Here is a 27,173-nt window from a genome sequence, read left to right as displayed (position 1 = left end):
TACTGCCAATTTGGTTTGACCAACTATAGTTTATCGGAACCAGAAACGGAATCGGAGCCCGAGTGAGATGTGGATGAGATGTTAAGGGTAAGGTCTATTAAAAATAACAATTTGGTGCGATGAGAGAAGACGTATAAACTTGTTTGTTTTTGATGCCGCGCTAAGCTTTAGCTGGGTCCACACAGAGCGAGTATATTTCGGCCGAGATGCCGCGCGCGAGGCACGTCTAAAAATGACGATACAACACGCGCGCCTCGGCCGAGGCACGTCTACACTGGCCGTTTTGTGCGCGAGGAAATTGCCTCGCGCGTATCTCGCTCTGTGCGGACCCGGCTTTTGACATCCGATATAACTTCCGATTCAAAAAACGGAATTGGAACCGAAGCGGATGTGGAATACCAATCGGAAGTTCCGACTAAACGGAACCGGAGCTCCGTAACATCCCTGGTTCAGATATGTTTGAGCGCTTTGGCCACTTGTGATATATTTGATGGCAAGTGTACACCCAATAGTTGCAATTACCAACTAAGTTTCATTTCTATCAGAATATATTACAGAACAGAACTTCATCTGCCTGTTTCAACTGAAAATATTGTATATTAAATATATTAATAACGGGTCACTCACGTGTTTTAAGTTGTAAAATACGTGAGTGACCCGTTATTAATATTTAATGTCTGTCTCACGGAAGCTTTGTTATGAAAATATTGTAAAAAAAAATTGTTCTTCCTCGTAAAATAATTGTTACAAAATATCAATATTCTCCAAAAACTCCCACCAATGAGCTATGAGTATTGACAATGAAGCCTTACACTTAAGCTTACTACACTAACTTTAGTGTTGCGAGTCAAGCCTCCAAGTCTTCAAGGCTTGAGTCTCACTGTATTGCTAGCTTTCGTTATTAGGGCATTTTTAGAATAAAATGTACCATTTATTTGTAAATAAAGAAGTTTTGGGTTATTTCAACTCAGAATAACATTTTTTTGTAACGTCATTTCACGTACCGTCAAGGAATTAAAAGTTCAGTACCATTTTGTACCTTGTCACAGTGACAATAGCATGAGGTCGCTACCGTCATTTTTTAAATCAATTATCCGCATATATCTGTGTTAAAATAACCCAATATTTGTCAATTATTAAAAATAAATGGTACACTGAAAAACTAAAAACTTTTCTAGCCTTCAAGGCTTAGGCGTAACTCGTAACACTAATAAATGTACTTGCACTATCTTATCTACGTCGGAGCTGCCTTTTGAAGTGAAAAGGGCCCCCAAAGGCCCCCGCAGTCCCCCAAGGGCCCCACTTTAACAGTGTCTAAAGCATACTTGTTATAATGAAAGACTAAGTTGCATTTCGCCTATGGGCAGTTTCAATCTTTAGCCAAATTTTGCTAGGTGAATATATGTGACATTTTCAACCAAAAGGTACCACATTGTCGCTTGTCGATAAGGTTGATTTCTAATTGAAGCTATATGGAAATAGCGCCTTACTGACAAGCGACAATAAGTACCCTTTTGGTTGAAAATGTCACATATAGATCATACTGAGACACTATTACTATGGAAACAAAACCAAAAAAATTAATGATTTCCTATAGAAATTTGCTATGAAACTGGCAATTCTTTTCGCGATGGCAGGGTAAATCTCATAGTAAAAATTGCTGAGTATGAGCTACATAATTCACCTCGCAAAATATGGCTAAGTGATGAAAAAACACCCTGTTTAAAGTTAATAACATGCTTATGATGATAATATGTGACTTTCCACACAGAAACCCTTCTGTGTCTCTGAAATTTCAACAGAAATTCTCGGATGGAAAGCCATATATTACAATTCTTTGTCAAAGTAACATTTTGTTTATTAATTGTGAATTTAATTTATTCTAAGATTTACTCCGATACATTTTTGTGTACCATATGTCAATGGTCAGTTAAGAATGTTACTGTTGGTACAATCAGCAGCAGAAGTTGCTAAGTTGGAGAGGTAATCAAAATATCTCCACTCGAATTTATTGTTAAGAGAATAAGAGCATGTCAAGATCATTTTGAGCACCTCGCCCGCTTAGCAACTTCTGCTGCTGACTATATGTGCCATTTTCAATCAAAAGGGTACTTAGTCGCTTGTCAGTAAGGCGCTATTTCCATATAGCTTCAATTAGAAATCAACCTTATCGACAAGCGACAATGTGGTACCTTTTGGTTGAAAACGTCACATTTACTTTAAAATGGGCATTTCACAGGCAAGTATTGGAATCTACATGGCTTAAAAAATCTCAGCACAAGTCATTTTACTGATTTCCTCGAATAAGACTACAACTAACCTCCTAAGTTCTGCGGTACCAAATTTTGTACATAATAAGTCCTTCAGTCCCAGCATTAAGTAAACTTTGCTAAGCATGTTCGTATGTTTATTTTTACATGTAATGAATGCTCGTGAATGACATGTTCTAGTTTTTATTTGTTATAATAACTTGTTAATTACCTGCATGCTCACTCATATTTTATGTTTTGAGAAAATAAATTTCTTTAACCACAAATTACTATAGTAATAATCATCTATAGTACATATTTCGGTAAACAATTTTTAGATGCCCCCGCTTTCGAATTTGAATGCTCGCGCAGAGTATTCTGACAGTCCATAGAGTTGTAAATAGTCTGTTCAGGACTGACAGCAAATACTTATTATGTGCAAAAAAATGAACAAGAGGCCTCTAGGACTATGACGTTTAAAAAAAGCTGGGACTTAGGAGGCTAAGGAAATTTATATTACAAAAAGGCGAATAACAACATGGTCTTCCAGAACTAAACCCACAAAGACCAGCTCCAGATCAAATCGGCCGCACTGTGATGTCTTCGAAATAAATAAGTCCGCTTACACACTAGAGCGTCCGGATCACAACCGACGCCGCCTCAGGGCCCGCAGGCGCGCCCGGCGCGTCCGCGCGGATTATATGTCCCCGTTTTGACTGATCCCGATCCTCTTGATGAACTCCTCCTGAAGCATCACTGTCTTAATCATGTTTGGATGCTGAGGGTAGGACAAGTCGGGCGTTGCGCCGAACGCGGGCGTTTCTAGCAGGACTTGCTGGCCATTGCTGAGCGCTCCAGTGTCTACAGAGCTCCAATATGCTTCACTTGGTGATGTCGTGTTCACGCCTGGCGGAGGTGCCGCTGGCGCACCCGTATACCTGAAGTATGGGTTCTTCAAGTCTAATGTGTTGCAGGATGTGATATTTGTGCCTTCTAGGTTTATTTCCATTGTCACGTCGTAACTCTGTCGCTTATTCGCTAGTAACAGCACTCGTCCAGTTAAAGCTTGGCCTTGTTTCGCGAAAATCGGAGTTTCAAGTAGACAGCGCACTTGGTACCAATGTGTGAGAGGCTCTGTCGGTGCTGTAGAAAGCCAGATTGGCTGTGTGCTGCCGGCAAATAACACATCAAACCAGAAGGCAAGTCCGTGGCATGTTCCCGATTGTGTCAATTCAAATCTGAATGGTACTTCAATGCGATGCAGATCTGTCTCATTAGCATTAAGAAAGTCAACTACGTGTCTCACCGATCTCGCCATGCAGATACGGACGTCAAATGTATCAACAATTGGCTGTCTAAAGTACTCCTTCATTGCTGCAGTCCGGAGAGCACTTAAATCTACTCCGTGGAAGCATGTCTGGTACCAGAAGTTAGCCTTATTGTATTGTTCCATGAAGAGAGCATCGTCGGTGAACGGAGCTATGTGTAAGTCGCCTCTAGTGGGGTACATGTTTCCATTCGGTTTGAGCCATTTCTTTGCATGCAAGTAGGTTTCTAACATTCGTTCATTGTACAGCATATAGCCCATAGGCTCGGAGATTATCACATCTACAGTCTCAGGGAGCTCTATCTCTTCAATTTTTCCGGCTACGACCGTGATCCGGTCGTGGAGCGCGTTTGCGCGAACTAAAGCTTGCGCGTGGTGTGCCATGTTACTAGCTTCTACCGCGTAAACTTTACGAGCACCAGCCTGAGCGGCAAAGAACGACAAAATACCTGAACCGGCTCCAACGTCCAACACCACTTTATTCTTAAAGTCGTTGATATTCGATAAAATGGCGCGCTGATATGTACTCGTCCGTACGTAATCCTGCATCATGTTTTGCTGCTGGCTCAAGTAACCATAAAACTGGAAATACTGGAGCGCCGAGGAGTCTTCCGTCCGCACCGTGAACACTGAGGACGAGCGGCCAGCTTTGATTTTGCTGACCAGCAAGTGGAAATTCTGGCAATCGACATCGGATGCGAATTTGAAGAACAGCGTTTCATTGTCTATCGTGAAGATGTAACTCTGGCCCGCCACGCGCGAACACTCGCTCTGGCTGTGCACCGGGAACTCCAAGACCTCCTGCGCCAGTACCGGGTCCGCACGGATCACTTTAACACTCAACCCTTGAGGATCGTAATCCACGTTTACGTTTGTCGGATAATTGAAACGAGGCGTCAGGGCGCCGTCATTGTTGACGGCTGAGACCGTCACGGCGCGAAACGTGTTCGCCATTTTATCACAACTACCGCGGCTACTGTTTAGATTATTGTGCACAACACAAGCGTCCGGGCAAACAAAGAAAATGCCCGTCGTGAGTTTCGGGAGGCCGGTGCAAAATCGATCACTCACAAACTTCCTCCCTCCTTCGATTTGTCTATGGACACAGCGGCGGCAGCGTGCACTTGCTTTTTTTTTGTCTGCAATAGGGCAATGAAAATGTTGATAACAGCCATAAAAACCTGTTTATTTCAAAATAAAGTAATTATAATAAATTAAAATTAGCTGTAATGAAGGACGTAAATTAACAAACTAAAATTATTTAAAATTATTTGTAATAAATTTGTTTCGTTAAAACAAATTTCCATAGACAATAAAGCTTCGTTCACACTAACAAGATGTTTTTACTATTGAAAACCGGCACCGACTACCGGTTTTCAACAGTTTTGGTTCGACTCTAGGCTACGTCAATCAAATGTCAATTTGTCAAATTCACATTGTTGTTTGAGGTTATAAAATCAGTTCCAGTTCAGGTGCATAATATATTAATTTATTGAAACCATGAGTAAAAAGTTAAAAGATTTGAAATGGCAGTCCGTAACTTTAGATGGCTTTCCAGCGTCTATGGGAGACAAATTACAGGGATTTATTGGCTTGGAAGAGTGTACAAGTTACAGTCTTGATAAAGAAAGACCACGCAATAAAAAGGTATGTTTTGAAGTTATTCAATAGACATTGATGAATGAAATCCTACTGAAGATTATTATATCCTCTATCAAAATTATATGTACTATGCTTTGAAGCCCCACATGCTGCAGTTTTGTGGTAAAAAAACAAAAACAAACTGCCGATAACGTCTTCAGTCATAACCTCCTAAAACCCAAAATTTGCCACTGAATTTTGAACCTATAGTTCAATTGAATATGGTTTAAATTTCATCGAACTGAAGAAGTACTATAGGTAGGACCTTGGGTCTTAGGAGGCTATGAAAAACCTATTATAAATCAACATTTAAACACTTGTCTAACGTTTCCAGAAAAAGGAGCAAAAGAAGCGCAAAAACACTAAATCTGTCGACGAAACTATAACAAAACAGATTCCGAATAAAAAAACGAAACTAAGCAACGGCTTCACCGTGGAGTCCTGCGATACTGTCACGCCTTCTCTTAACAACGAAGATAATACAGCCATTAACAAGAATAATAATACTCTACCTAGAAAAAAGGCTAAAACTATAAAGAAACTTGGTGAGAATGTAGCGGAGGAATCACAGTTGACACCTGAAGATATGCTGTCGTGGGCAGAGTTTAAGTTGCCGGAGGAGATCACGCGGGCCCTCATGGAGCTCGGCTTCAAGCAGCCTACTAAGATACAGCAGCTATCATTGCCTGCTGCTATTCATGGTATGTTATTGAGGGTTTTACCAAAAATGTTGAAATTTTATAATGTGACTTGTTTTTAAATTAATCCTTGTCTATGCATGATAAAGATCCTGGCCGAATTGTCAGTATCTCAACATCAACATTAAACATTTATTCAGCAAATAGGCCACAGGAGCACTTTTACATATCTAATTTGAACAACGAGATGGAGCGACGACCTGGTGAAGGTCGCGGGAATTCGGTGGTTGCGAGCGGCACAGGATAGGTCGGAGTGGCGAGCGTTGGGGGAGGCCTATGTCCAACAGTGGACGTCTATCGGCTGACATGATGATGATGATGATGAATTTGAACAAACAAACAAACAACAACAAACTCCCAGAAGACGTAGTTTCAGCACAAAATGTGAACTAGTTTAAAAATAAATTAGACAAGCATAACACTACATCTAATACTCGTTCATGATAACTACGAGTATATATCTTAATGATTACTGGATACAGGCCATATCAGTTGCCATAACTGCCTGCCTATTAAATAAATAATAATTTAGATTATAGTGTCTTAAAGGGCCTCTGTGCTGTTGGCTTTGGCCCCACGTACGCCTCCCAAAGGTCCGGGACCCCATGGTCCCGTGATATGGTAAAGACATACAAATAATAATAATATTTTTTACAAGCAATAAAAAATTACAAAAAAAAACAATTACAAATATGGAATCAATGAAATATTAGATACTTTGTTAGAGATGTATCCAGTCTCTAAATGTCGAATTATACAAAAAAATATACAAACAACAGAGAAAGTAAATAAATAAATATCAGGGGACATCTTACACATTAGCATTATAACTACTGAGACCATTTTGATAAATTCAATTCTCTTCTTCTTTTCCTGTTACCCCCTGCTGGGGTGTAGGGCTCGAATCTTGTTTTTCCATTGACTACGGTCTTGGGCAGCTTGGGTAACCTCCTCCCACCGCATCCCCAATACACCCAGCTCTTGCTCCACAGAACGACGCCAAGTGGATTTAGGGCGACCATGTTTCCGCTTGCCGGGCATCTTCCGCCAGGGCCACTTTGGATAGGTGGGTGTCAGGTTTCCTGAGGATATGTCCAATCCAATGCCATTTCCGCGTCTGTATCTCCTTGTGTACGGGGTGTTTGTCCGGTTATTCTCCATAAGTGAGCGTTTGTGATCCAGTTCCAGTTGATAAATTCAATTGATTCATTATAATAGCCAGGGTGATATAGCCTACATTTTTGACTAAGTTCCAAAATAATTTTGTTTGTCAAAAGGTCAAGAGAAATTATTTTAAAAGACTTACTTACATTACCTGGGAGATCGAGCTTTGCTCGGAAAACATATAAAAACTCAAAAATGCGCGTTGTCTCAGAGATAAGACCTAGCTAGATCGATTTTTCGCACCTAAAATCCCCATATAGCAAGATTCATCGAAATTGTTAGAGCTGCTTCCGAGATATAAATAAATAAAATAAAAAAGCCTTTATTTCCAAATTTCCAATTTTACATTAAAAGTTTTTGCGTGTTGTTAGTAATTTTCTTACGCCTAGTAGTTAGTGTTAAGTTTGTGTATGTTATTTACTAATTTAATTTAATTTGGACCCCTCTTTGAGTGGTTTTGTAGTGTTTTTCTGCGTACAGGTTCTTCATTTGTTTTGAAATATTTTTTTTGTTCAAGTTTCTGTTGTGTAGTTTTTTGTTGTTTAGTTTCGCTGGGATTACTGGTTAGAGTTTTGTTGCGCATGATTTGTTTGTGGTTCTTTCGTTGGAGGGTTGCGGTCATAATTCCCCACGATGACCGCTATTCGTCTTGGGGAATGATAGTTTATGTTGGTTGCTTGATCTACTGTGGTGTGTTTCCGGGGGTCTGTCGTTCGTTGCTATTCTTCGCTTCGTTCGCTCGTGGACTGATATGAATTTGCCCTTGGGCGGTTCATGAGATCGAAAGCATTTGTCTTATATATTTTATACTTCCGAGATATAAATATTGTATATATACAAGTTTCCAAGATTCCCGAAATATATACATATATATACAAGAATAGCTCATTTGAAGGTATAAGATATGTTTCATATACCGTTTAATCATGAAAATATCTTAATTCTCCAGGTCGTAGAGATATCCTCGGCGCAGCTGAGACCGGTAGCGGTAAAACCCTAGCCTTCGGCCTTCCCATTCTCACCGGCATATTAAAACTCAAAGAGAAAGCACTAGCGAAAGGCCTAGACGTGTATGAGATCCCATACAAAAAGAGCAGCAAGAAGAAATCAGAACCTGAACCTCCAAAGAAGCAATTTAAAAAGAGAAAGAATAAGAAAATTAAAGAGACTTCATCAGAAGATAGCTATAGTAGCGGAGAAGAGGAATTTAAAGATAAGAATGATAAAGTTAAAGATGAAAATGATGATTTTATAGAAGAAATAGAAGTTCCAATCAGAAAGAAGGAGTTATCGACAGATGAAGGGAATGATAGTGACGATAGTGCAGATTATGTGCATCTTTCTGACGTGGTGGTATTTGATGGTGATGATTCTGATGATGACGAGAAAGATGAAAAATCAGAGGACAATGATGAAATTGAGAAGGATGGAAGTGGTGAAGATACAGAGAGTCAAGATGAAGTTGATGGCAATGAAGAAGGTAAATGTTTTATCTTATTTACTTTTGTTTTTTTGCCTAGGGGTCTAAAACTTATTGACACTAGGGCCATGGCCAGGCCCTCCTCCTAAAAGGGAACTCCTGCGGGCGCAGCATGGTTCCATTTTTAGGGTTCCGTACCCAAAGGGTAAAAACGGGACCCTATTACTAAGACTCCGCTGTCTGACATGTAAAATTGACATGTAAAAGTGCCCCTGTGGCCTATTTGCTGAATAAATGTTTGATGTCTGTCTGTCTGTCAGTCCATCTGTCACCAGGCTGTATCTCATGAACCGTGATAGCTAGACAGTTGAAATTTTCACAGATGATGTATTTCTGTTGCCGCTATAACAACAAATACTATAAACAGAATAAAATAAATATTCAAGTGGGGCTCCCATACAACAAACGTGATTTTTTTCCCCGTTTTTTGCGTAATGGTACGGAACCCTTCGTGCGCGAGTCCGACTCGTACTTGGCCGGTTTTTATCGCCTGTCACTATGCCCGACACATTCTCACTTACATACTTGTTAAAACGTGACAGGCATGGTGACAGGCGATAAAAATGCGACCGTGCTACGGCCGCTGGTCTAATAATGGGCCAGTCGAAGTGTTTTACAGATGGCGCCAAAGTAGGTTTTACCTGTCAATCCTACAAATAGTGTCAAATTCTTGTTATTAGGGTTCGTCCGTCCGTCTGTCTGTCACCAGGCTGTATCTCATGAACCATGATAGCTAAGTTGAAATTTTCACAGATGATGTATATCTGTTGCACCTATAATAAACACTAGAAATTAAATTTGTACGGAACCCTCAGTGGGCGAATCTGAGTCGCATTTGTCCGGTTTTTAGAATTTTTTTACTTACATCAAAGATAGATGTAACTCCGTAATAACAAGTAGAGCACTCAGAGACGATTACGAGGTCTACAGAAAAACAGTAGTCGAAAAAAATATGACAAAATTCCGTAGCACCAAGAGAGCATATAAAGACCTCTCAACACATAAGAACTGGATACAGGGTTTAAATGATAAAAAAGGTGAATCAAGAGATAGAAATTATATAATAAAACATGCAACAGCTTTCTACTCCGACCTATATAAACAGCCTACAGATACAATACAATATGAACAAAATAACCCTGCTCTACAAGTAATGGCACGAACATCAACAGTAAACCCAATAGACTCAAAGGAAGTAATGGTGCATATCAAAAGATTAAAACCTGAAAAGTGCCCAGGCCCGGACCAAATCACAAATGATGCCTTAAAAATCGGTGCGCCTATATTAGCCGAACACCTTGTCAACATTTTCAACAGAGTATTGGTAGAGGAATTAGTTCCGACACAATGGTGCCAATCCAACATCATATTGCTTTACAAAAAAGGAGACCCGCTGGACATCAGCAATTACAGGCCAATCAGCCTACTTTCCTCAATCTACAAGCTCTTCTCATCAATATTACTAAGCAGAATAGCACCAGAAATTGACAAAAACCAGCCGATCGAACAAGCCGGCTTCCGGCCACAATACTCAACAATCGACCACATACATGCCATCGAACAAGTTGTAGAAAAATTCAAAGAATTCCGAAGACCACTGTATGTGGCATTTGTGGACTACTCAAAAGCATTTGACAGCTTAATACACGCATCAATATGGAACACATTAAATAAGAACAAAATTAATGAAAAATACATCAACATCATAAAGAACATCTACTCCAACAGCGTCAGCAGGGTGAGACTGGAAAGGCTAGGAGAGAAATTCAAAGTCGGAAAAGGTGTGAGACAAGGAGACCCCCTCTCTCCAAAACTTTTTATAGCGGTGTTGGAAGAAATCTTTCAAAAACTTCAATGGGAAAAGGAAGGCATATGGATATCAAATAAAAAACTAACACATTTGAGGTTTGCGGATGATATAGTTTTATTCAGTGACACTGCCAAAGGTCTGGAGACAATGTTAAAGAGGCTAAATTCAGAGAGCCAAAAAGTGGGCCTACACATGAACGCGTCTAAAACCAAAGTTATGACGAACAGTCACAAAAAAAGTATAACTGTAGAAGGAAAACAAATAGAATACGTGGATAACTATGTATACCTAGGTAAAATGATTTCCTTTGACCCCAATAGCAACATAAACGAGGTGGAAAGAAGGATAAACATAGCTTGGAGAAAATACTGGTCACATAAAGAAATCCTAAAAGGAAACTATAGTTTAAAAATAAAGAAAATAGTTATGGATTCCTGCATTCTCCCCAGTTTAACCTACGGATGCCAGACATGGGTCTTCACCGAGAAAGTTAAAGAAAAAATTTTATCATGCCAACATGCAATGGAAAGAAGCCTATTGAAACTAAGAAGAATAAACAAAGTAAAAAACATAGATATCCGGATGAGAACAAAACTGACAGACGCACTACAGTTTAGTTTAAGACAAAAATGGAGATGGGCTGGACATTTGGCTAGATACAAGGACAAGAGATGGACCATACAAACAACCAAATGGAAAGGCCCACTGGGCAAACGTAACTCAGGAAAACAAAGAAAAAGATGGGTCGATGACATCATAGCAATTGCAGGAAATACTTGGGAGAACAATGCTACAGACAAAGAGAAATGGAAAAAGATGGAGGAGGCTTTTACCCTCAAGGGATCACACATCATAAAAACATAACAAAAAAAAAGTCAATTTTATAATAGATGTGCGAGAAACAAAGCTTAAATAATAATAATAATAAATAAACTCCGTAATAGATGGACACAGTCTAAGGAAGAAACGTGCCTCGAAAGTCAAGAAAATTTGATTCTCGATCAGATGGCGCCACTACCTTTGGCCTACTCTCGTATAGAGGGCGTTGACGGTTTCGTTTGTGATTTAACAATTTTAACGCATATCAGTGAAAGAACATGGGTCAAAATAATATAAAAATAATTCATGCAAAAAAAATATATCCATATGTAAATAAATTTTTTGATGTATTTATTTTTAATTTTAATTGTGTGTCAATAGATGGCAGTGAATTTACGGTGGCTACAAAATTTACCATGACAGTACCGCTCTATCCTATTATATCCTCTTTGCTTATATGTATAAATATGTTTTTTTCCAGGCATAGGCTGTGTGAAAGTGATAGACAACATAGAGTTGCCCGGGACAGAGATGGTTCGCACCGGCAGTCCGCTCTACGCTCTCGTTCTAACACCCACGAGGGAGCTGGCGATGCAGATATCCCAGCATTTGAAGGCTGTTGCCAAGTATACAGGTATTTTATTTATTTATTTAAACTTTATTGCACAAATTTACACAAAAAGAGTACAAATGGCGGACTTAACGCCTTGAGGCATTCTCTACTAGTCAACCATTGGGACAAACAGAGACAGTTAGTTTGGTGCAGGATTGTAAAGTGAATATGAAAAAGGTCCAAGTCAGGCTACTATGATACTATATGTACACAAATATCCATAAAGAAAATAATAATATACCTACATATATACAAATTGAATATATATAAATAAACATACATATATTTAATAATTACCTATTATTATCACGTTTTGGTATTTTATAGCACGGGGTCCCTTTGTTTGACATAATTATTGAAAGTCATAATGTAATGATTGTCATATTATCATTAGTCATAATTTTAAAACCGTTAACTTTTCAGGATTTTCCTCGGGTTATCCTATAGGTTAGGTTAGGTTAGGTTTGTTTTATGGCAATCCTGAAAAGTTACGCGTTTCTGAGAAAAACCAAATTATGACTAATGATAATATGACAATCATTACATTATGACTTTCAATAATTATGTCAAACAATAGAGACCCTATAGCACCTATAATACCATTGTTTCGCCTTTTAATAATACAGTTGCCATCAGATATATCGGAGCGGCGGAGGTGCTCAAAAATATCTAAACACGCACTCTATATAACAATAGAGTAGAGAATGCAAATCCGAATATTAACTGTATGAAAAAATCGGTTAATAACCGAATATTAACTGAATTTTTCATACAAATAGAACCGGTTTTGCATTCCCTACAATGACGGCTACCGTTTTTGTGCTCACCACTGTTGGCGCCACTGTAGATGTAGGTCAAGAAAAACAGATCTCAAAATTCTTCTATGCTTATTTTTATAAAATCAATACGTTCTAGTATACACAAAGGTATTTTAACGTTTAAATGTGCCATTTTTTCAATCTGTTTAATTTTGCATATATTTTAGTTGGCACTTTTTAAACCACTAACAATTTATTGAGCTATATCTATTGTTTACCATGATTAATCAAAGATGGACAAAGATTTATCACAAATTATGAATAAGGAGTGAAAATTCCTAATAAAAAAGCTTGAAACCCCCAAAACTTCTATACATTTGACATTTTGAAAGACCTATATCTACACTAGCGCCCCTAGCGGCGAAATAAAACGCGGTAGCGCTCATTGAGTCGTGTTCAGATATTTGTGAGCACCTCGGCTGCTCCGATATATCTGATGGCGACTGCACAATGATAGTATGATAAAATTATGTGAAAGAACATGGGTCAAAATCATATAAAAATAATTAATGCAAATAAAAAAATCATTTATCCATATTTAAATACATTTTAACGTATTTTTATTAATCTTCATTTTTAGTTTCAAAGTATGTCGATAGATGGCAGTGAATTTACAGTGGTTACAAAATTTACTATGACAGTACCGCTCCAAAGATAGATATAACTCTCCTCATTGATAGCAGGCAAGAAACGCTATAGAAAACCTAGTACTACTAGCGCCATCCGACGGCGAGGAGCGGAATTACGGTTACTGAAGCTGTCAGAAGATGGCGCTGTTCTGCTTTATCAAGCTTTACTGACTTTTTAACAAGACTGTTATTTTTTAGGGTTCCGTACCCAAGGGGTAAAAACGGGACCCTATTACTAAGACTCCGCTGTCCGTCTGTCTGTCTGTCACCAGGCTGTATCTCATGAACCGTGATAGCTGGACAGTTGAAATTTTCACAGATGATGTATTTCTGTTGCCGCTATAACAACAAATACTAAAAAGTACGGAACCCTCGGTGCGCGAGTTCGACTCGCACTTGGCCGGTTTTTTAAATGAAATAAACTTCAGATAAAGTCCACAGTACCTTTCCAATTTATTTTTCCAATGTGCATTGCGTCTCACTCTCTCATTAAGCAAAATGTAAGACGCAAATACACATTGCACCGAGATATTGTTAGATATGAATTATGAAATATTTTGGTTGTAGAAAACATAGAACTACTAGCGCCATCCAACGGTGTAGAGCGGAACTACATATGTTTACTGAAACGGCCAAAAGATGTCGCTTTTCTACATACTTTGTTAAATACAAATCATATACAAATATATTATTTAAATTTAAATCTAATCCACAATATGAAAAAAAGAGGAACAACTCTTGTATAGGTATATATATTTCGGGGATCTCGGAAACGGCTCTAACGATTTAGATGAAATTTGCTATATGGGGGTTTTCGGGGGCGAAAATTCGATCTAGCTAGGTCTTATCTCTAGGAAAACGCGCATTTTTGAGTTTTTTATATGTTTTATGTGTCTCCATGGGGCGTTTTCTATGGACCTTATTGTCGATGGCGCTTACGCCGCACAGCGTCGCGCGGCATTGTATTTATATCGGAGCATCGTTTATACTATAACTAATACTAGAGCGGTACTGTCATAGTAAATTTTTTAACCACAGTAAATTCACTGCCATCTATCGACATGCTTAATACTTAAATACATAGAAAACACCCATGACTCAGGAACAAATATCTGTGCTCATCACACAAATAAACGCCATTACCAAGATTCGAACCCAGGAGCATCGGCTTCACAGGCAGGGTCACTACCCACTAGGCCAGACCGGTCGTCAAATAATAAACCAAAGATAGATATAACTCCGTAATAGATGGATACAGTCTAAGGAAAAAACGTGCCTCGAAAATCCACGAAAATTTGATTCTCGATCAGATGGCACCACTAGTTTTGGCCTACTCTCGTATAGAGGGCGTTGATAGTTTCGTTTGTTATTTATAATTTGAACGCATATCAGTGAAAGAACATGGGTCAAAATCATATAAAAATAATTAATGCAAATAAAAAAATCATTTATCCATATTTAAATACATTTTAACGTATTTTTATAAATCTTCATATTTAGTTTCAAAGTATGTCGATAGATGGCAGTGAATTTACTGTGGTTACAAAATCTACTATGACAGTACCGCTGCATCTTATTATATCCTCATTGTAATAAACTTATTTCAACAGGTATTCGCATAGCGACGGTGGTAGGCGGTATGGCGGCGGTTAAGCAGGAAAGAGAACTCAAACGGAACCCTGAAATAGTAGTTGCGACTCCAGGGAGACTTTGGGAGTTGATATCTAGAGGAGAACCACATCTACAGCAACTGCCGAGTGTCAAGTGAGTATTAATAGTATTATATTAATAGTATTAGAGTTTCATATTTTCATATTCATATTCATATATTTATTGATAAAGTAAATTACATGTCCAGAGTACATAAAATAAAATTACAAAAGTAAACATAGTTTAAACTTAAAAACAAATCAGCATACATATATCCATAGAGTAACTTATACTAGAGCGGTACTGTCATAGCAAAGATATATAACTCCGTAATAGATAGATACAGTCTAAGGAAAAAAACGTGCCTCGAAAATCAAGAAAATTTGATTCTCGTTGAGAGGGCGCTACTAGTTTTGGCCTACAGTCGAATAGATGGCGTTGACGGTTTTGTTTGTTATTTAACAATTTTAACGCATATCAGTGAAAGAACATGGGTCAAAATCATAAAAATAATTAATGCAAATAAAAAAAATCATTTATCCATATTTAAATACATTCTATCGTATTTTTATACATCTTCATTTTTAGTTTTAAAGTGTGTCGACAGAAAGCAGTGAATTTACTGGGGTTACAAAATTTACTATGACAGTACCGCTCTAGTATAAGTTACTCTATGATACATACATACTTGAATTTTTAGTCGGTTTGATTCCCGGAGGTGGGAAGCGAATTAAAAAAAAATTGAATGCAGTTTTGTTCTAAAAAAAAAAAAGAATGTTCCCTTAATGTAAAATGAGCTGACTTAAGGTTTCAAGGCAATTTCTCTCCAGAGCCCATTATTTTTTCCACACTGTATATTCCATCACTTTCTTTACAGATTCCTTGCCATAGACGAGACAGATCGTATGATCGAACGGAACCATTTCGAGGAACTTCATCCCTTGCTCGAAAGACTCAACTACGACGAAGCACAGAGAAATTCACGACAGAACTTCGTCTTCTCAGCTACATTGACTTTGGTTCACGATCTGCCGACGCATATGAAGGGAAAGAAGGTTTGTACACAGAAAACTATTATTTACTACAGAGACTCAACTTATAGACACAGAGAAATTCATGACAGAACTTCGTCTTAGCTACATTGACTTTTGTTTACAATCTGCCGGCGCATATGAAAGGAAAGAAGGTATGTACACAGAAAACTATTATATGTTAGCAAAGAGGATAACAGGATAGAGTGGTACTGTCATAGTAAATTTTGTAGCCACAGTAAATTCACTGCCATCTGTCGACACACGACTAAATCTAAAAATATCAAAAAATGTATTTATATATGGATAAATGTTTTTTTTATTTGCATTAATCATTTTAAATGATTTTGACCTGTGTTCTTTCACTGATATGCGTTAAAATTGTTAAATAACAAACGAAACTGTCAACGCCGTCTATACAAGAGTAGGCCAAACTTAGTGGCGCTATCTGATCAAGAATCAAATTTTCTTGATTTTCGATTCACGTTTTTTCCTTAGACTGTGTCCATTTATTACGGAGTTATATCTATCTTTGATTGTATTTTTTACAGGTAACGAAACGAGGCAAGATTATTAACAGAAAGATCGAGAAAATGACTTCGAAACAGAAGATCGCTCGGCTGGTCTCACTCATCGGTATGACTGAACTAAAAGTCGTTGACATCACATCCGACAACTTAGGTAACTTACTATCTAATTGTGACGTTTTCACCCAAAAGGTACCACATTGTCGCTTGTTGATAAGGTTGATTTCTAAGCTGTATGGAAATAGCGCCTTACTGACAAGCGACAATAAGTACCCTTTAAAAAAAAAAATTACCCTCCCATAGAAAATGGATTAGCCAATTTTTTTCTGTTTTTAGGGTTCCGTACCCAAAGGGTAAGATAGGGGCCCTATTACTAAGACTCCGCTGTCCGTCTGTCTGTCACCAGGCCGTATCTCATGAACCGTGATAGATATACAGTTGAAATTTTCACAAATGTATTTCTGTTGCCGCTATAACAACAAATATTAAAATCAGAACAAAAAATTTGGCCGGTCCATTTTCTATGACGGTAATTTTTTTTTGCGCGATTTCGTGATTGGTCCCATAGTAAAAGCATAGAGTAACTTATACTAGAGCGGTACTGTCATAGTAAATTTTGTAACCCCAGTAGATTCACTGCCATCTGTCGACACACTTTGAAACTAAAAATGTAGATTTATAAAAATACGATAGAATGTATTTAAACATAGATAAATGATTTTTTTTATTTGCATTATTTTTATGATTTTGACCCATGTTCTTTCACTGATATGCGTTAAAATTGTTAAATAACAAACTGAACCGTCAACGCCATCTATACGACTGTAGGCCAAAACTAGTAGCGCCCTCTGAACGAGAATCAAATTTTCTTGATTTTCGAGGCACGTTTTTTCCTTAGACTGTATCCATCTATTACGGAGTTATATCTATCTTTGGTAAAAGTTGCTCAGTATAATCCCAAAACCTCACTGGCAACGGGAATTCACTTATTTTTTAGCCACCCTGTATAATTGTTTGATTTTATTTGACAGGAACGGCCGAGACCCTGACAGAATGTAAGATAGCTTGCGCCTTTGAGCACAAGGACGCGTATCTCTACTATATTCTGAAACGACACCCCGGAAGAACCATAGTATTCTGCAACGCCATTGGATGCGTCCAACGGTAAGCTTATTTAACAGTATTTGACAGGCACAGCGGAGACGCTGACAGGATGATAGATGATAGCTAGACAGTCGAAATTTTCCAGGGACCGGACAACCCTTTCCGCGATAAAACCCTTTCAATGGGCGACACTTAAACACGGCTAACACATTGAAGGACTTTCCCTTTTGAACTGCAAGCCCATTCATACCCTTACCTTTGACTAACCCTTACCGAAAAGCTAACCAAAAATAAGGCTAGCCCTTAATAAGGGTTACCCTTATCTTTAAGCGCTTTTTATAAAGGTTTCCCTTTGCGTGAAAGAGGCAGGATTAGTATATATCTACGGTAGTGTATGAAAAGGAAAGAAAATACGTGCCTAGTCAAAGAACGTCGCCGTCGCCGCCGACGATCGCTCGTATTCGAAGTAATGTGTGCTTTATGAACAAGGTAGACGACTTAAATTAGCACGCTTATATGCTAAAAGGGAAGCCCTTTATAAGGCTAACCCTTATAAGCAATATGCAAGGTGTTGGTGAGCGGATGATAAGGGTTTTGTAAGGGTATTTGGGCTACCGATTACTCAAATGTGGTAGCTTTATATAAGGGTTTTTAAAACCAAAATAAAGGGTTTCGTCTGGCAAAGGGTATGGTGAGTTAAGCCTCATGCAATACCCTTATAAAACCCCGATAAGGGATAGCGGGCCGGTCCCTGAAATTTTCACCGATGTATTTTTGCCGCTACAACAAAAAATACTAAAAAGTACGGAACCCTCGGTGAGCGAGTCCGACTCGCACTTGTCCGGTTTTTTATCGTTTTTTTTCTCTTTCAGTTTAGCTACGCTGTTGTCTCTACTGAAGTGCCGACCACTACAGCTTCATGCCAGTTTGCAACAACGACAGAGACTCAAAAATCTAGAGAGGTATTTTTTCCGTGTGCCCTCAGTATCAAATACATGTATGCGATAGACAAATATCAAAGATAGATATAACTCCGTAATAGATGGATACAATCTAAGAAAAAAACGTGCCTCGAAAATCAAGAAAATTTGATTCTCGATTAAATGGCGCCACTACCTTTGGCCTACTCTCGTATAGAGGGCGTTCACGGTTTCGTTTGTTATTTAACAATTTCAACGCATATCAGTGAAAGAACATGGGTCAAAATCATAAAAACAATTAATGCAAATATAAAAAATCATTTATCCATATTTTAATACATTTTATCGTATTTTTATAAATCTTCATTTTTAGTTTTAAAGTGTGTTGATAGATGGCAGTGAATTTACTGTGGTTACAAAATTTACTATGATATTACCGCTCTATCCTATTATATCCTCTTTGCAAATATGAACCAAAAAAGTAGCCCTCTATCCTATATTCTCTTTGATACAAAGTTTCAAATCTATTTTTTAATAAGTAGATTTAAAAAGAACGTGATTTTCCCGCCAAGCATTCATTTATTACGTACGAAGATTTAGGGGGAGGGAGGAGGTTTTTATAGTTCTTAATACGTAAGATCACAAAGATGCGAATTCCTTTAAATTTCTATGAAATTGTGACGTTTCAATTTAAACAATTAATTTTATATGATATGACGACCGGTCTAGCCTAGTGGGTAGTGACCCTGCCTGTGAAGACGATGGTCCTGGGTTCGAATCCCGGTAAGGGCATTTATTTGTGTGATGAGCACAGATATTTGTTCTTGAGCCATGGGTGTTTTCTATGTATTTAAGTATTTATATATTATATAAATCGTTGTCTGAGTACCCATAACACAAGCCTCCTTGGGCTTACCGTGGGACTTAGTCAATCTGTGTAAGAATGTCCTATAAAATTTATTTATTATTTATTTATATGATATGCAGTGAAGGGTTAATCTTATTTGTTGTTAGGTTCAGAGACGACCCACACGGGGTCCTAATAGCGACCGATGTAGCAGCGAGGGGGTTAGACATACCGAATGTCGACCATGTCATACACTATCAAGTGCCCAGAACCGCTGAGGTAAGTTCACTTTGACACCAGCTCTAAATCTTAATATTAAAAAAAAACCTTATGTACACCTTTGTATGAGCCCCACTTAAATATTTATATTATTCTGTTTTAGTATTTGTTGTTATAGCGGCAACAGAAATACATCATCTGTGATAATTTCGACTGCCTAGCTATCACGGTTCATGAGATACAGCCTGGTGACAGACAGACAGACGGACAGTCTTAATAATAGGGTCCCGTTTTTACCCTTTGGCTACGGAACCCTAACAAATATATTATTAGAACAAAAGCACTAGGTACTAAATTAAATTTGCCACGACATTCCGCAAAGAATGAAAATGTTTTAAACATGTTTGAGTTGCATACTAGTCTCGAATTATTGAAGGACTCGCTTCAGCTCGGCCGTATAAATAAATAAATAATAAATAAATTTTATAGGACATTCTTACACAGATTGACTAAGTCCCACGGTAAGCTCAAGGAGGCTTGTGTTATGTGTACTCAGACAACGATATATATAATATATAAATACTTAAATACATAGAAAACACCCATGACTCAGGAACAAATATCTGTGCTCATCAGCATCACACAAAATAAATGCCCTTACCGGGATTCGAACCCAGGACCATCGGCTTTACAGGCAGGGTCACTACCCACTAGGCCAGACCGGTCGGCCGTATAACTCCGTATCTAGCTCTAATATTTCTACAGATGCTTATCTATTTACAAAAATGCGTGCCAAATATTTCCAGCTATACTCCGTTTTTTTAAGATTAGACTTTTCTAATCTCAAAAGTAGTGATAACTTTTTCTCCAGAAAAGCTAGGGTTCCTATGATATCTAATATCGCGATACAATAATATGTAAACGACACTATAATTCAGTGCATAGTTAGTATAGTTACTCAGATTTAATTTTGGAGAAAAAAATTACTTCTACTTAAAAAAATTATAACCTAAAAAAATAACGGGGTATTTATATTGAAGACAGACTGGCTTCCTATCCGGTCATCTAACTTATCCTATTAGCAACACCGTTTGCTACATATGTAAATGTTTGTCTGTCTGTCTTCAGAACTACGTCCACCGAAGCGGCCGTACGGCTCGAGCCAACAAGGAAGGCCTGACCATTCTCATGATGGAGCCCCAGGAGGCCTTCAGATACGCCAAGTTATGTATCACGCTTAATAAGAGTAAGTATTCAATCAATTAATCAATCAATCAGACAATAAGGAAGGCCTGACTATTCTCATGATGGAGCCCCAGGAGGCCTTCAGATACGCCAAGTTATGTATCACGCTTAATAAGAGTAAGTATTCAATCAATTAATCAATCAATCAGACAATAAGGAAGGCCTGACTATTCTCATGATGGAGAAAGAAGCCTTCAGATATGCCAAGTTGCGTATCACGCTTAATAAGAGTGAGTATTCCATTATTCAATCAATTAATCAATCAATCGGACAATAAGGAAGGCCTGACTATTCTCATGATGGAGAAAGAAACCTTCAGATATGCCAAGTTGTGTGTTACACTTAATAAGAGTATTCTATTATTCAATCAATTAATCAATCAATCAGACAATAAGCAAGGCGTGACTATTCTCATGATGGAGAAAGAAGCTTTCAGATATGCCAAGTTGTGTGTTACACTTAATAAGAGTAAGTATTCAATCAATCAATCAGACAATAAGCAAGGCGTGACTATTCTCATGATGGAGAAAGAAGCCTTCAGATATGCCAAGTTGTGTGTTACACTTAATAAGAGTAAGTATTCAATCATTCAATCAATCAATCAGACAATAAGCAAGGCGTGACTATTCTCATGATGGAGAAAGAAGCCTTCAGATATGCCAAGTTGTGTGTTACACTTAATAAGAGTAAGTATTCAATCATTCAATCAATCAGACAATAAGGAAGGCCTGACTATTCTTATGATGGAGAAAGAAGCCTTCAGATATGCCAAGTTGTGTGTTACACTTAATAATAGTAAGTATTCAATCATTCAATCAATCAATCAGACAATAAGCAAGGGGTGACTATTCTCATGATGGAGAAAGAAGCCTTCAGATATACCAAGTTGTGTGTTACACTTAATAAGAGTAAGTATTCAATCATTCAATCAATCAGACAATAAGGAAGGCCTGACTATTCTTATGATGGAGAAAGAAGCCTTCAGATATGCCAAGTTGTGTATCACGCTTAATAAGAGTAAGTATTCAATCATTCAATCAGGAAGGCTTGACCACACTGGAACCGCAGGAGCCGCTTCAGATACGCTAAGTTATGTGTAACACTTAATAAAAATAAGTAATTAAGTATTTAGTCAATTTATCAATCAATAGACCCATAAGGAAAGCCGCAAGAGGCCTTTAGAATGTGTCACACTTAATAAGAGCATAGAGTAACTTATACTAGAGCGGTACTGTCATAGTAAATTTTGTAACCCCAGTAAATTCACTGCCATCTGTCGACACACTTTAAAACTAAAAATAATAAGAGTAATTTATAAAAATACGATAAAATGTATTTAAATATGGATAAATGATTTTTTTATTTGCATTAATTATTTTTATATGATTTTGACCCATGATCTTTCACTGGTATGCGTTAAAATTATACATAACGAAACAGTCAACGCCCTCTATACGAGAATAGGCCAAAACTAGTGGCGCCATCTGATCGAGAATCAAATTTTCGTGATTTTCGAGGCACGTTTTTTCCTTAGACTGTATCCATCTATTACTGAGTTATATCTATCTTTGATAAGAGTGAATAATCAATCATTCAATCAGACTATTAGGAAGCTCTGACTATTCTGATGATGGAGCGAGAGGCTTGCAGATAGATATGGGCATAAGAGTAAGTAATCAATAGTTTAATCATTTAATCATCCAATAAGGAACGATTAATCATACTTATGATGGAATAAGAGGCCGTCAGAAATGCCAAGTTATATGTCACACTTAGATAATAAGAGTTTAATGCAAATAAAGAATTTACTTCGACTTTTTATGTAATTTAATAAATTAAATATATCAAGAGCACCCTAAACCTAACCTAACCTAAAAAAAAAAAAAAAAACATTTAATTCAAAAAACACAGGTTCCATAATATGGTTAGTAACTCTTTACTCAAGAACTATGTTAGAATATTATTAAAAGGAAAGGAAAACTCAACTAAAATTAAATTAAATTAAAATTACAAAACAAAAAAACAAAAACATATAAGATGCGGCCGCCCCCTCCGCCGCTTCACGCATCCCGTGAACTCCTTCTCATAACATGCAGATCCATGAAGCGGCCGAGGACGGGCGAGTCCAGCCTGTCTGCTATCATCTGCAGGATGCTGTTGCCGCTCCCTCGCACACGTCGTATAACGGACGCCGACTTTTTGCGTATTATAAATATTTTATAATTTATTTATAATTTTATAATATATTTTGCGTGTTATGAAAGTGAAGGAAGCGAAAGAGGTATGTCAGGATCGCAGCAAGTGGAAATCTGTGGTCTCTGCCTACCCCTCCGGGAAATAGGCGTGATTATATGTATGTATGTATGTAAATATATCAATTACGGGTCACTCATGTAACCCCGTGCGTGAGTGACCCGTTATTAATATATTTACTATGTCTGTGTCTCACGGAAGTTTTGTTATTAAAATTTAATCAATTAATCAGGCAATAAGTAACGATTAAGTCGTCAGATATGCCAAGTTGTGCGTCACACTTAATAAGAGTGAATATTTACTTTCTCGTAATCATTTCATAAGAAAGGATGTATGTATGTATGTTTGAAATAGTAGATTGTGTTACAAGGGAGCAAAATGACATATTTACGGCGAGGGCGTACATTGAATCCTAAACGAAGCGAAGGATTCTATAATAGAATCCCGAGAGTAACGAGGGATTCTAAAGTAGAATGCTGAGCGTAGTGAGGGATTCAAGTGTGTGACGCCCAAGATGGAAATAATTTTGCTACCATGTGACACATACTGCTTTTCAAATCACCTATGAGGTAATTATGATGTTTAAAAATATTATTTAACCTAAAAAAATAATGTGCAATTTTTTTTAATAGTGTCCTAGAACAGAAAAGTGTTACTTTGATCCCTTCTAGCAGGGAAGAAAAGTGCCACTTTGATCCCTCCTAGCAGGGAAGAAAAACCCCTTTTTCGAATTGGTGATGTGAAAAATTATTTGCCAGTCCATGAAATACCTACGATTAAATACTAATTAATTTTTCCTGTATTAAATTTTGACCGTGTGTTTAAAAGTATTAAAAATAATATACTTTTTTTACAGAATCGGAGCTTCCCACGTTCCCCGTGCCCCCTCTAGGCCTGGATTCCCTCAAGACACTCGTGAATACAGCGCGCGAACTCGACGCACTCCTACTGAAGAGACGAAGAACTGCCCAAGCTTTGGGGTGGAGAGAGAAAGCTGCCAGGGAGATGGACATGATCGTAGATGATGATGATGCGTTAGTATATATCTATATATGTGGTATTATATATCTCCCCCTTTTAGGCCACTCAGCTCGTGAGCTCGACGCACTCTTACTTAAGAGACGAAGATCTGCCCAAGCTTTGGGGTGGAGAGAGAAAGCTGCCAGGGAGATGGACATGATCGTAGATGATGATGATGCCTTAGTATATATCTATATATGTGTTAGTATATATCTCCCCCTTTAGGCCACTCAGCACGCGAGCTCGACGCACTCTTACTGAAGAGACGGAGGACTGCCAAAGCTTTGGGGTGGAGGGAGAAAGCTGCCAGGGAGATGGACATGATCGTAGATGAGATGATGGGTTAGTATATAATTAGTATATATCTCCCCCCTTTAGGCCACTCAGCACGCGAGCTCGACGCACTCTTACTGAAGAGACGAAGAACTGCCCAAGCTTTGGGGTGGAGAGAGAAATATTTATACGCAATACTCTCAAAGATTCCATATCGTTTCAGACCCGTGAAAGACCTGGACCCGGGCATCGAGAAGGCAGTCAAGATCAAACAGAAGCAATTGAACACTATGCTAGCCCGGCCCGTGTTCCCTAAGGGGTTCTCCTTCAAGTACCCCACTTTAAACGAGCCTTCTGCACTTTTGGGCACACAGGACAACGCCTTACAGGTATATAACTTATGTTTTAGATGAATATTGCTGTTTAAATGTCGGTAAGCATTACCCCAAATTAGAAGGCCATAGCGAAATACTAAAGAGACATATCCACGGTAGGTCAAGATCCAAACAAGCAGCCCGTGTTCCCTAAGGGGTTCTCCTTTAAGTCAGGGACCGGACAACCCTTTCCGCGATAAAACCCTTTCAATGGGCGACACTTAAACACGGCTAACACATTGAAAGACTTTCCCTTTTGAACTGCAAGCCCATTCATACCCTTACCTTTGACTAACCCTTACCGAAAAGCTAACCAAAAATAAGGCTAGCACTTAATAAGGGTTACCCTTATCTTTAAGCGCTTTTTATAAAGGTTTCCCATTGCGTGAAAGAGACAGGATTAGTATATATCTACGGTAGTGTATGAAAAGGAAAGAAAATACGTGCCTAGTCAAAGAACGCCGCCGTCGCCGCCGACGATCGCTCGAATTCGAAGTAATGTGTGCTTTATGAACAAGGTAGATGACTTAAATTAGCACGCTTATATGCTAAAAGGGAAGCCCTTTATAAGGCTAACCCTTATAAGCAATATGCAAGGTGTTGGTGAGCGGATGATAAGGGTTTTGTAAGGGTATTTGGGCTACCGATTACTCAAATGTGGTAGCTTTATATAAGGGTTTTTAAAAGCAAAACAAAGGGTTTCGTCTGGCAAAGGGTATGGTGAGTTAAGCCTTATGCAATACCCTTATAAAACCCCGATAAGGGATAGCGGGCCGGTCCCTGCTTTAAGTACCCCACTTTGAACGAGCCTACTACGCTTTTAGGAACGCAGGACAATGCCTTACAGGTATATAACTCATTTTTTGGGTAAATATTGCTGTTTAAATGTCGGCCCTTTTTATTATCTGAAATTTCAACAGAAATTCTGATAGAAAGCCACATATATTTTTTTAAATATTGAATTTTTAACTATTATTACAAGCTTTTATTTAACTTGCAATGTATGTAAGCAATGTACCTATGTAAGTAAGTATGTATGTACCTATAGTTATGTACCTATGTATGTGGTCTGTGGTCAAATCTTGCAAGTTACATTTGACCCACTTCCCGACTCCCAATGAAGCTGAAAATTTGCATACACATGTAAGTCGGATGACAATGCAATATTATGGTACCATCGAGCTGATCTGATGATGGAGACAGGAGGTGGCCATAGGAACTCTGTGATAAAACAACGCAACCTAATTGTGTTAGGGGTTTTTAGAATTTTCTCGATGAGTATAAGTTACCTGTAGAAAAAAACCGGACAAGTGCGAGTCGGACTCGCCCACCGAGGGTTTCGTACTGTTTAGTATTTGTTGTTATAGCGGCTACAGAAATACATCTGTGAAAATTTCAACTGTCTAGCTATCACGATTGATGAGATACAGCCTGGTGACAGAGACAGACAGACGGACAGAGGAGTCTTAGTAATAGGGTCCCGTAACGTCCGTTCCGTTTTTACCCTTTGGGTACGGAACCCTAAAAAGTACAGTCAGCGATAAAAGCTTGTACCAAAAACGAAATGTTTTCTAAAAACTTATCTTATTCTTGTTCCACAGGTTATGAAGAAAGCACTAGAATCAGGGGAGTTGAAACGAGAGAAGAGGAAAAGCAAGAACGCTTCGGTACTGAAATTGCAGAAAACTTTTAAGAGGAAATAAAATGCTGCTAACATACTTAGTTGTATTATTGACCGAGCACAGCGGTCTCCGTTACAGCAGAAACCTATGTAACTTCTTATAAGATGAATATAGTCATAGAGTAACTTATACTAGAGCGGTACTGTCATAGTAAATTTTCTTGATTTTCGAGGCACGTTTTTTCCTTAGACTGTATCCATCTATTACGGAGTTATCTTTGATATAGTCTAAGGAAAAAATGTGCCTCGGAAATCGAGAAAATTTGATTCTCGCACAGATGGCGCTACCAATACTAACCTTTGGCCTATTCTCGGTTAGATGGCGTTGACGGTTTCGTTTGTTATTTAACAATTTTAACACAGGGGTCATCCATTAATTACATCACACGTTTAGGGGGGGGGGAAAAAATGTGGAATGTTGTGACAAGGGGGAGTCACACTTTGTGACGTCACTTTAACTTATTTTATTCGCTGTACAGTTAAATAACAAGTTTTTGGAACGATAATCGTTTTATTTTCTTCCCTAATCTGTTTTGGGTCATAAAATAATGGCATGGAACCCTTCGCGCGCGAGTCACTCACTCTCAGTTACAATCAAAAATCTACACCTCCGGTTGATTCTTTGAAAGATGATTATAGTATGAGACCTGATAACCTCTTTATAATTGTACGTTTACGCACCGTTAACCAGTTTGCGAGTGTGACAGCGCCATCTATCGGAGACATTACTTGGGGTTTGCAGAGATGGCGCCATCATAGCATGCCCCTTTTTCTATGAGAT

General features: G+C 38.2%; 2 protein-coding genes across 2 annotated transcripts; one reads left to right on the top strand and one right to left on the bottom strand.

Annotated features, from left to right (window-relative positions):
* Positions 1 to 760: 760 nt before the first annotated feature.
* LOC134751158 (histone-arginine methyltransferase CARMER) lies at positions 761 to 4,692 on the bottom strand. Its single transcript, XM_063686525.1, has one exon. It carries the CDS (start codon positions 4,528 to 4,530, stop codon positions 2,947 to 2,949), a length of 1,584 nt encoding a protein of 527 aa, XP_063542595.1. The 5' UTR covers positions 4,531 to 4,692; the 3' UTR covers positions 761 to 2,946.
* Positions 4,693 to 5,006: 314 nt separating this feature from the next.
* LOC134750828 (ATP-dependent RNA helicase DDX24) lies at positions 5,007 to 26,426 on the top strand. Its single transcript, XM_063686059.1, has 14 exons — positions 5,007 to 5,223; positions 5,552 to 5,918; positions 8,029 to 8,559; positions 11,670 to 11,822; positions 14,859 to 15,012; positions 15,776 to 15,953; positions 16,481 to 16,610; positions 17,488 to 17,620; positions 18,433 to 18,522; positions 19,495 to 19,606; positions 20,675 to 20,792; positions 23,901 to 24,078; positions 24,561 to 24,726; positions 26,313 to 26,426. Exons 1-14 carry the CDS (start codon positions 5,077 to 5,079, stop codon positions 26,412 to 26,414), a joined length of 2,559 nt encoding a protein of 852 aa, XP_063542129.1. The 5' UTR covers positions 5,007 to 5,076; the 3' UTR covers positions 26,415 to 26,426.
* Positions 26,427 to 27,173: the final 747 nt, after the last annotated feature.

This window comes from Cydia strobilella, chromosome 21 (genome assembly GCF_947568885.1).
Source record: "Cydia strobilella chromosome 21, ilCydStro3.1, whole genome shotgun sequence".
Lineage (NCBI taxonomy): Eukaryota > Metazoa > Arthropoda > Insecta > Lepidoptera > Tortricidae > Cydia > Cydia strobilella.
Note: the sequence above shows the minus strand (reverse complement) of the source record. Positions and strands in the feature narration are given on the sequence as shown.

Excerpts from the sequence above, each read along its gene's own strand:
- LOC134750828 (XM_063686059.1), top strand. The coding sequence starts at position 5,077 with ATGAGTAAAAAGTTAAAAGATTTGAAATGGCAGTCCGTAACTTTAGAT. Across the intron at positions 17,621-18,432 it reads GCCATTGGATGCGTCCAACG|TTTAGCTACGCTGTTGTCTC; the intron begins GTAAGCTTATTT and ends TTTCTCTTTCAG. Across the intron at positions 24,079-24,560 it reads ATCGTAGATGATGATGATGC|ACCCGTGAAAGACCTGGACC; the intron begins GTTAGTATATAT and ends ATATCGTTTCAG.
- LOC134751158 (XM_063686525.1), bottom strand. The coding sequence starts at position 4,530 with ATGGCGAACACGTTTCGCGCCGTGACGGTCTCAGCCGTCAACAATGAC.